Source organism: Aspergillus neoniger (genome assembly GCF_003184625.1).
Source record: "Aspergillus neoniger CBS 115656 unplaced genomic scaffold BO87scaffold_4, whole genome shotgun sequence".
Taxonomy (NCBI): Eukaryota; Fungi; Ascomycota; class Eurotiomycetes; order Eurotiales; family Aspergillaceae; genus Aspergillus; species Aspergillus neoniger.
The window spans coordinates 1089687-1100507 of record NW_020291132.1 but is presented as its reverse complement, the minus strand read 5'-3'; the positions used below and the strand labels follow the sequence as shown (position 1 = coordinate 1100507).

At 46.3% G+C, this 10821-nt stretch overlaps 2 protein-coding genes across 2 annotated transcripts; both read right to left on the bottom strand.

Moving 5' to 3' along the window:
• Positions 1 to 270: 270 nt before the first annotated feature.
• On the bottom strand, positions 271 to 2181 carry BO87DRAFT_167439 (cardiolipin synthase). Its single transcript, XM_025618301.1, has 5 exons — positions 1757 to 2181; positions 1590 to 1703; positions 1181 to 1485; positions 851 to 1115; positions 271 to 501 (listed from the first exon to the last, which is right to left on the bottom strand). Exons 1-5 carry the CDS (start codon positions 1930 to 1932, stop codon positions 372 to 374), a joined length of 990 nt encoding a protein of 329 aa, XP_025483886.1. The 5' UTR covers positions 1933 to 2181; the 3' UTR covers positions 271 to 371.
• Positions 2182 to 2967: 786 nt separating this feature from the next.
• BO87DRAFT_393826 (uncharacterized protein) lies at positions 2968 to 3886 on the bottom strand (the record flags this gene model as incomplete). The annotated part of the gene is made up of 2 exons (XM_025625080.1): positions 2968 to 3618; positions 3671 to 3886. 2 exons carry the CDS (start codon positions 3884 to 3886, stop codon positions 2968 to 2970), a joined length of 867 nt encoding a protein of 288 aa, XP_025483885.1.
• Positions 3887 to 10821: the final 6935 nt, after the last annotated feature.

Genomic DNA, 10821 nt, shown 5'->3' with positions numbered 1-10821 from the left:
GTACTACCCTCTCCACACACACACACACACACACACACCACTTGAGTCTTTATGATATATGTGAACTGCTTGGTGGGTGACTTTTTCATTGATACTGGGATGATTGTGACGTGCAGTACTAGTAGTAGAGAGGGTGGTTCGGGTCAGATACTACTACCATCATCGGATATATATTATAACTTTCAGCGACATTACCGACCGATGAAGTTGAACGTCTATCGAACCCCGCAACCGACCATACAATGCGAAAAAAAAAACTTGAAAGTAACACATAAAATAACAATGCTCTATTTATATATACATACATGCATACATACACCTTCACACAGACTTCTTCTATGATGCGACAACTATATGGGCTTGGGAATTGATCAAGGCTTCTTACCCGCCGCGGCGCGGGCAATGCGCTTCTGGACTTCTTCCTTAGAGAGAATTTTGACCGCGTCCCTGGAAAAGACGTAGCTCAGGCCGGACCAGAGGGTGGTTGCGGCGACGAGGTATCTTTTAACCAATGTTAGTATCAGGGTATCCCTCTGCAATAGTGCGAAAGGAAAAACAGATTCAAAATAATAAGTGGAAAGAAAGAAGGAAGGGAAAAATAAAAAAACAAAAACATACAACAGAAGGGATTCGCTGGTGGTCACCCACCCAACTACTAACCTCCCGGCGTGTGGCTTAAGTACGGCTGAGCGGACGGGAAGCCCTGTTTTCCACACCCTGTGGTCGTATGTACCAGACATACACCAGAACGGGTTTACATAGGCCTCTTCCCGCTTTACGCGCACACACTTTTACAACAGTGACGGGGCAAGGGTAACAATGATAACTGGGGAATAAAAGGGCCACTTACTGGAATCCGGTCATTGCTTCCCTCAAGCTCCAAGCGTCGATGACCGTCTCGGGAAGTACAGGAAGCGCAATCGCACTACCCACTAGGAGCAGCTGCAGGGCCGTATTGATCTTGGACACCGTAGTGGGCTTCACTTCGGCCGAGGGGAGCGAGAAATCCCAGTACCGGGCCATGGTCTTGGGCGGTGGCAGGGATATCCATCGGTAGTAGATTGCGGAAATGGCTAGTCCGACATCCCGTCCCAGGATGATTACAGCGAGCCAGACTGGGTTTGTTAGCCAATTGAGCCGAAGGTTCGTCGTTGGTTTATGCCTTGGGGACACAACGTACCTGGGATGGACCCGTTCACGGCCAGGCAGGTGACTCCGATGGTCATGAGCAGCTTGTCAGCCATCGGGTCGATGATCGTTCCAACAACGGTCTGCAAATTCCACCGCCGTGCGATGTAGCCGTCCACAAGATCTGTGATACCGGCGTATGCGAACAGACTGAGTGCGGCTACGTGGTGGTCATGGACGAGAAAGTAGCCTACCATAGGCGCCGCAAGTAGACGGGTGAACGTGAGAATGTTGGGGACGGTGTAGATATTTTCATGAGTCCGAGGCAGCTTGGCGAGAATTGGCGACTTCTTGAGGCTGTTTCGAGAGATATGACACGGTTAGGACTCGGGAGGGGCTGATAACAGAGCGCAGCCCTCGATAACCCTGAACGTCTGACAGGCGTAATGGTGAGTGCTCACCTTGAAGAGTCTGGATCCGTTGGCTTTTGTGCAGAGTATCGCTTTTGTTGGCCAACACTTTGTGCCAATTGCGAGTCTATAGCGCAAGAAAGGCTGGTCTTCTTTCGTAGTGTGCTGAACCTTGATTTAGCGATTTATCCCAATGGCCACATCCAGCTAATTCGTACTTTGCCTGAATCCTTGAGCGACTACCCAGGGTAATCGCCGAGAAGCTGCGTGCTTCTGTTACCGACATCTGCCATCCTCGCTGGGAGAGGGAAGTGTTCACCAGCGGGGTGGTGAATAGCCGAGCGCATTGCCTGGATGCACGTAAAGGCATTGGCAACATTGCAATCGCTGTCATGATGAAGCTGGTGAGTCGGTAGATGATGAAAAGATCCGGATGATGCTCGCGCGGTATCGCTCAGATATAGCGAATATTTGTTGAATGGTTCCCAACAGACAATGCTTTCCAGAAGCCCAGTAGGTGAAATAGAGCCAGCCGATGTAATTCAATTGGTGCAGAGTACTAGCAGATAACAAAAGTAGTCATGTCATAGAACAATATTAAACGTTCTGACCATATGACCACGTGACGCAGGAGAAAAGTAGCCGAAAGGAAAGAAGGCGAGATCGTGGAAACGAAAGAACAAACCCTGCAACCAACACTCAATGGTGTCGCTTGTAACCAAGGATCCGAGGCTTCTCAAGACTGGAATGAACGAAGTATACTACTGTCTGAACGGCGAGATTATCCGGCTTCCGCGAGACTCCTGGGCACGTGAGTCTCGGGTCAGGCGGCGATCAATCCAACTGGCGGAGTAATGGCCATCCACGACGCCGGATGATGATGACTCGAGACAATGAAGCGCGAGAAGGACCGGACGTTCGACAGGAAGCGAAAGGGGGACGAGAAGGAGAGTATAGACCTCGGTCGAGACTCGCGATGGGAGAAAATGCCGACGGAGTTTTGGTTCCTCCGAGGTCATGTGACTGTATATAGACATGGCAGACTGGAGCTGCTATGAGAGAAACAGTTCGTGATAGCAAGGTTGATGGGCAGTACTCACTATAGAGACCATTACAGGGATGTACAAGTGTGTAAGTGCTTGTTGTGTACGAGTTTTTCAACTCGCTCAGCTATTATATTGTACAATGTCATACGAGGAATATTTCCGGGTAGGATTTGGCACCTAAGTTGTTTCAATTTGAGATGATTAGATATAGGAAAAGACCCACACCATTGTTAGTGATAATGCATATTCTCCACAGTTTTACTGAGACCGGGACCCCACTAACAGGCTTGACATAACTTTGGATTAATAGAACTGTTCGAGCCCGAATCTCGCCCACTGCAATATCCACGCTTTGTCCATTGTTGTTCTGACCCCGAGAAAGATTAGGCAGTATGTTGAACGCATGGAGGCTCATCTGCCGGAAGTTCGGATACAGGGGTTCCTTGAGTTTCCGCTGCCGTATACTTAACAGGGCTGCCGGGTCTCTTGATTTCCCCTGAAGGATCCTGGATTATTGGTCCAGCATCAGCCGATGGCTCTCCTTGGATTTTCCGCCTCAGACACCAGTACAACACAACTACTACCAGGCCGCAGCCAGCCACGGCTCCAGCAACCGGCCCAGCAATCCACGCTCTTGAGGAATGTGTCTCTGGAGTTGGGCTAGGTGAAGGGGCAGCGGTTGTCGTAGAGGTCAAGGCAGTGGAAGTGGCGACAGCAGTCTTATTCTGAGCCTGCGTTGTAGTCACCAGTGATGGAAGCTTCTCAGCACCCGCCGTAATTGATAAGTGGTGGTAAGTGATATCTGCAGGTCCCAAAATTGTAGTACTCGTTCTTTCCATGGACATAATCGTTGTAGGGTCAGACCACCAGGAGCTCACATAGGTCTCGCATGATGCTCTTTGGGTTGAAGAAAAAATCCTGCAGGCCCTTGAGTCGATACCGATAGTGAACTTCTGGGGGTCTTGTTTGGTGCCGCTTGAGCTGTGTATGTATGTTGAAGGACCTACGGTTATCGTAGGGGGGATTCTGTTGGCCTCCATATCCATATCGCATCTAGGAAGTATGCCCTGATGTACAGTTCAGCACGATGGTAGTCTGGCCCTCCACGGTATTCACATCCACGATGCTTCCGGCAAGGTACCCGAGAAATTTGTTGTAATACATCCCATACCCCTCAATAACTTGAACATATGTATCTGTGACTGTTGTGGCCTCCGTTTTCATTGTTGTGGACGTGTACACTGTGTCTGACATTGCCAGTATAGGAAAGGCGACCATGAGGACGGCGAATGCTGAAAGCATGGCTCCCTTCACGTTCCGACAATGGCTTGTATACAGTTAGGTATTTGAAGAGAGCCAGAATATGCGACTCGTAAACGGCAGATGCTCATAGATCGCACAAGCGTGGTGCAGCTCCTATGAAAATCCCCTGGACCAGAAACGAGGCGCCCGTCAATGAATAGATAGCTAATGGCTTGCTATTTATGGTAATATATAAGTGAATGGAGTGAGTCAAAGAGAAAGAGGGGAAGAGACAAACAGTGAGGAGGCGACGGGGGCTGATGGACGAGGTTTCACGAACTGCCCCTGATGGTGCTTCTACCGCTGGATTCCCCACTTGAAGTTCATCTTTGTCACCTTGAATACCTGCCGAGAGCTCATGATGCGCAATGTTAGCTTAAAGCCTGCATTGATTGCAGGATTTTGTAGAGTGAAAGACCCAGCGTTCGCATCGTTTTACTCGGCCAGGACCGGAATAGACGGTAAATGGCTGGTCCCTGTTGCAGTAAGCCGAGCTCGTATGAACCAAGTCTGGTGGGCCAGACTGTAGTAGTTATGTTATCCAGAGACATTGATAGAATAGTAGGGTTCAGATGTTGCTAGTTCAGACCTTTCGGGACCAAGGCCAGGCTGTTGGACGTCTGCGAGGACGAGAAGGGGAGAGGAGCGGGATCGGGATGTCACCCGCTAACTAGTCGAACTCCTTCGTTGTTACCCTCACACCTCACCCTTTTCACCGAGCAGCATGTATCTTGCAAACACAGGACTCTTTACTAGAGGCCTTTATTTTAGAGCTCATTCTTCCCGAGATTATTGCCAGATGCCAGTGTTTATATTGAACGAGTTACCCCTGGTGCCACTGACTGGAGCGTTCGATTTTCATGATGGCACCTTGTCTCACGCGAGTCGGGTCGATAGGAGTTTGTGTCACACTTCTCACAGTCTGCCTCGAGGAGGATCCATAGTTTGTCTATGCGGAGTTTCACCGGTGGGTCACCATCCCGACGACAAATGAATCGATCGAAGTCCGCGAGCCGATACCCATTCTACAAAAGCAAGCCTCAGATAACGAAAGAGGCCCCTACAGAGTGAAATAGATGGATCCAACTGGACAATAGAATCTGTCGATGGCTTCGCTTGCTCAGTACCATTCATCGTTTCTCGGGGCTCTCAATAACTGGAGTCTGCTTAGTAAAGTGAGGTTAATTCCTATATCCTGAGAACTATGTACCCTGCAACTACAGGAAGTCTTGCAAATATCTGAGCCTATTAGTTAACCTAACGGATGCTTTCAACACTTCAGAATGCTAATCTATGAATTTCAACTCCAGACTTGAGCCGATCCTTTCGCATACAAAAGGTATCAGCCCAGCCGAACATTGAAAGCCGTCAATTGCCTTCGCCTGCAACCCGAAAGTGACAAACTGCGAACTAGCCCCCTTTAATCGATCAATAATGTATCACACACAAGCGGATTTCTCATTGTGGTCGGTGCCATGATACATCCCCGCTCTATTCATTGGTTTTAGGGCTATGAATGGAAGCCTAGGATACAAGGAGAGGCGGAGATATATGCTGGACTCTGGGCTATCAGAATGTTGTCGCATGCTGCTCAACATTGAGACAGATCTGGCTAGACAAGTGCGTAGCCCTGGCATTCACTCAAGGAAGTTGACAACAATCGGACTTTCATCCAGTTGAAATATCCAACCCACTCAGATGATGTATCGCAAGGAGCTTTATATGCCGGGGCTGTTCCAGTGCTTCCATGCCGGGTATTCCGCTAACAAATGACTCCAATTTTCGACAACTGATGATTGATCTGACTCTTAAGATGCTAGCTAGCTTGATATCATACAATGTGCTGGCCCAGTCAAACCAAGCTGTAACCTATAGCCTACTCTGATATTCTCACTTCTATCAAAACCAACCTTCTCCTGATTCTTCTAGCCACATATACAAAGTATTCCCACTGTATAATTTACACGCTATGTATCCCAAAACAGCTCGCTACTTGCTGCTCCTATCAAAAGGCCAAAAAAAAAAAAATCCCTATCAAGCTCCAATATCAACCTCCACGCCGCATCCCACCAAATATCACCAATAGCGAGCAGGTATATACATCTCAAACAGCACGTTACACAAAATACTCCCTCATCACAAATATCGACTCAGTCCTCTCCCCTAGCAAGAGCGCATTGAGACTGATCACTTATCACCATGCCACAAAACCACAAACCCCTATATTCCAACAACCACAATAGCACAGCAGAAGCCACAAGCCATGCCACAACCCACACGCCGGTCTACAAAGCTGAAACCGTACTTTTAGAGAGATAGCAATGCCCGACGTCTCACAAAAATGTAGTCTATCAGTCTAAACATTTTCTTCCATTCACCAGACCTCTGCGTAGGCTCTGGATCATTGCGTCTAACCGTCTAATAACCACCACCAGCACTATCATTGACGTAGCAAACCCGCCACAAGCAAACCAGCACACAGCATACGGTATACCAACCAATGAAAGCAGAACACAAGTTATCGATAGCCTCGTTTCTGGTTTCTTTTCTTTTTGTTGATGTCCACCGCCGTGTCCATGGCTACACTATGGCTACATTGGTAGGCTGTAATGATGGCTGAGACATCAGTCCTTACTATTGAATTGATTCGTATATGTCTTGGATGTTAGGGTATGGCTGTAATTGGGGTATCGTGTATACATTCCCCCGTAGGAGTTTGTCCATCGATAGATCGAATTCGTAACTGAGGTACGCGTTTGTTTCAGATACTGAAGTCAGGTGGCTAGGATAGTGGTAGTATGGTAGTTGGTTTCTGAGACAGATTGCGTCTTTGAAAAAGGAATAGTGGGCCTAGACTGTAGTTCAGCTCGTAAGAGGCTTGGTTGTGTTCTAGCTGGGTATCTATGCGTTTTACTGATGGAACTAAACTCTAGTTGATGAGAGAGAGGTATGTATGAAATATAGTAAAGTACTTTCACTTTACTACTAGTAGTAGACTACGCAAGTACACTACTTCCTTAGATCAGTACCAACATGCTACACATATACATAGACACCAGTAAATACCATCCAGCAACATCATCACACTTTTATACATCTACACAAGCAGTGCTAGTATAGACCACTGACACCTCCCCAGCTACACCACCAGGAAAAGATATCCGACGCAACAAACACAGAAGCGAGAAACTCTACTTCACCCATAGATCCCTCCCTCCCTCCCTCCCTCCCTCCCTTCCATCCAATCTATACACTACTAATGGCGCATCGCAGCGCACTGCACCGCACCTTACATCCCCTCCCGCTTTCCTCTCTCCCCTCCCCCAAAACCCAGTATTACCAGTGACACAAAAAACAAACACAAACCACCGCTCGTGTTGATACTCACACAACATGACCCATGTCCTAAAGGAGAAATCCCCCGATGATGTATCATTTATCCACTCATCCATCCATCCATCCATCCATCCATCCTATTGAATCCGAACCCTCAACATGGTACAGCATATTCCTTCCAGCAAGGGTATCCTATGCTTCCTTTCATTTCCCATCCTAGTCTATCTAATATCTATACTATAATCAAGCAAGGTACCCAACCCCATCGACAATAGTCCAGAACTCTACATTAATTAGCCTGTGGCAAAGCGAACACCAGCACGGCCCAGCACAGCACAGCACAGCACAGTACCGTAAGTACTCAGCCACATTCCTCATGCCTACCTGCCCAACATAGCAAAGCAGTACGTATACGTATGTCATCAGCCATCATGCCATGCCACCCCGTATGTCTGTGCGGTAGAGACGAAAAGGGAAAGGGAAACGGAAAGGGAAGAATGTCGACAAAGATCTCCTTCCTCCAAACTTTACTTGCCATGTGATTGACACAGCCATCAGACATACACATATACATACACGTTTCTTACATTTTACATTCTTGAGGGGGAGATGGCAGATTGATGGAAACTATGTACGCTAAGGACTTATGGTTACTACTTAGGTTAGGTTGATGGGAGGTATGTACATTCCTCGGGGAAGGGTCCCCCGGCATCCTTTTTCATCGGGGTGGCATGTAGTGTATTTACGATTTACTTGGTACTAAGATCGGTAGGTAGTTTGGTAGATAATGATATTACTAGTCTGGGTGGGTGGTAGAAAAGTAAGATGGATATGGCTGGATCATAGTCAGGGTATACGTAAGTTAGGACCGACTGAACATATAGTTAGCTAGTAGTGTCAAGCTAAAGGATGGGGAAGATGAAAATGGGAAGTGAAAGAAAGAAGAACCTTGCGTTTGCGTTTATTTTTCTGTCCTTTACCCATGGGGAAGGGAAGAAAGAAAGAAAACGGCTCTACCGTGTCTCATCGCAATGTACTCCGTAGGTACGTAGGTGATACGTACATAGTATGTAGGACGTGCATAGTACCAGACGATGCGATCTGATCCCATCTGCTGTGTATGTCTCTGAGGGTTATGTGTGGGTGGATGATGATGATGGATCGATCGGGGTTGGGTATCCACACAGGCAACGCAACCAGATCTACCCATCTATACCTAATCTACCTTGGCAGGTTAAGGCAAGGGTTGAAAGGCTCTTTGCAGTGTAGATCTAACCGAACCTATTACTACTAAGTATACCAAGTAAACCAACTGTCACTTCTTGATTCGTCAGCGTATATCTTGACCACCCAGTAACGATCCCCCAGGGTAAAGCAAAGTAAATGTAAGAGTCGAAGTTAGTAGTAGATGATATGTCCGATCTCATTCCATCTTCCCTTCCCACCCCACACACACACACACACACACACGCACCCATTCTGTCTCTGTCTCGGGTCTGAAGAAACCGCCATCTTAAAAAAAAAGAAAAGTAGAAAATAAAAATAATCCCGATCATATCCCGGCTAGGGTTTACTTACCGACTTTACCCCTTGCATTGCTTTTTCCTTTTCATGAGCCACGCTATCAAGTATCTTCACAGCGATAGTAAGAAAAAAAAATAAAATAAACCTGATAATATGTAGGCATTGACCTCGCTTAGCTGGGCATCTTGCATACCATATGCATATAGTCTACCGTCTGTCTGTCGAACCTGCACTCAACCTGATTACCGAAGAAAGCCGTGAAACCTGAACCTTCGTTAGTTGCCGCTTTCTATAGCCGGCTGTGTAAGCACTGTAGTGATAACTAGTTAGCCGAAGAATGTCCGTGCATTTGGTATAGTATACATATGTAGCCAAAATTTGTGGAAGGAATTGTCTGTGTGTTGCCTTGCCATCGCGGAATTCTCATTTGGAATGACAAATAATAAATTGACCATATTTGCGTCGAAAAGTGGTCCCGGGATATGTTGGTTTCTTTCTTTCCTGGAATTATCGGTTAGTACTAGTAAGTAGTAGCAAGCTATCCAACCCACATACATGATACTACTAATCGGCGAATATCCACCAGAACCAAGGAAGGCAGGGAAGTAAGTAAGTAGATAGTACTACTGAGTAAGTAGGGATTCTGCACTATTGAGAAAACAAGTCATTAGCCACAGGCAACTGACTAAGTATCTCCTAGACGAAACTTGGAATTCTGCACCATACTGTACCAGGCAGGTGTCTTCAGCCTCTCTCATTTTTCTCCCCCCCGAAACCCGGGCCCGAGATACTCGGCAGTCAGTCCAGTTAGTATCTGCAGGATGCATTTCCAAGATGAGAGTGAGTATGTCAGAAGACTCAAAAAGAAAGAGAGAAGGATTTCTTCAGCTGAGCCTCCTCCTTCTGCTCCTTCCTCTTATTCTCTTGCCATCATCATCTGCAAATGCGAGCGAGCGGGGCAACAAGAGTGTTGGCACTTGGCGGGAGGAGAGTAGTGATGTATACTAGGAGTAAGTTATTTTAGTCACTTCGTTGTCTGAATAACTGGATAACTAGCAGTTAGTTGGTTATCTTGTAAGTAGTAATGCGAGTAAGTAATCAGGAGAGCCGCGGTCACTCAGATAACTACTCACTACCACTACTTACTGTACGCTGTAATACATATAGTACCTGCCTAGTTGGGCAATTGGTCTGTTGAGCATTGCTTAAGTGCCCGTTTCAAAGCTTAAAGAATTAGAAACTCCTCAGTATTTAATTAAGAAAGTAAGTAGTAGTAGAGTTAACTTTCATCTACATACAGTAAGTGACTTATTTGTTTTTCTTTGCAGAGATGACGATGACATTGATATCTGATCTCTTGATAGCGCGATGAATAGATAGACAGATAACCCGACAAGAGGGCGTGTAACTAACAAAACATGCAATCTGTATGTAATTGAGGAACAAAATACGGTGTGAAGACCACCTCACTCACCACCAGCACCATCATCATCATCATCGAAATCACAAGATCCAAATTCCTTGCCCCGCGCGCCCGACAAAATTAATAATCATAATAATAGTAACTAACCAAGTAACTAACTGCTTGCAACTAGTTACATTGTAGTTAGCCAGCCGGCCTTCCGCACTCCGTCGTAAGTAGTGCTATTGCTAGATACAAGAGTGAAACAAATCTCCAAACATACCATGTCGATCTACATTTAGCAGCGCCCGAACTAGTCCGCAATCAGAGAGAACCAGTGGCTCAGACGCTAAATTAGGAGATGAGAAAATTGCGGACTTACGGTAGAAAACTAGCTACGTTCTCTAGTTAGTAGTTATTCACCTAATAATACATTCTACTAATATAGTTGTTAATCAAAGAATAAAATAAAATAAAAAGGCCGCGATGACGATGATGATGTTGCCGCTCACTGCCGCTGCCGCGTTAAGGGAAAAAAGGAATAAAAAAACTAAAAAAGCCGCCCCCTTATCGAACGAAACGAAGAAGTTTGGATACTCTGGAACTAGTGGCGTTGCGCTAGGAATTTGATCCCTAGTTTTTTTTTTTTTTTTTTTTTTTTTTTTTTTTTTTT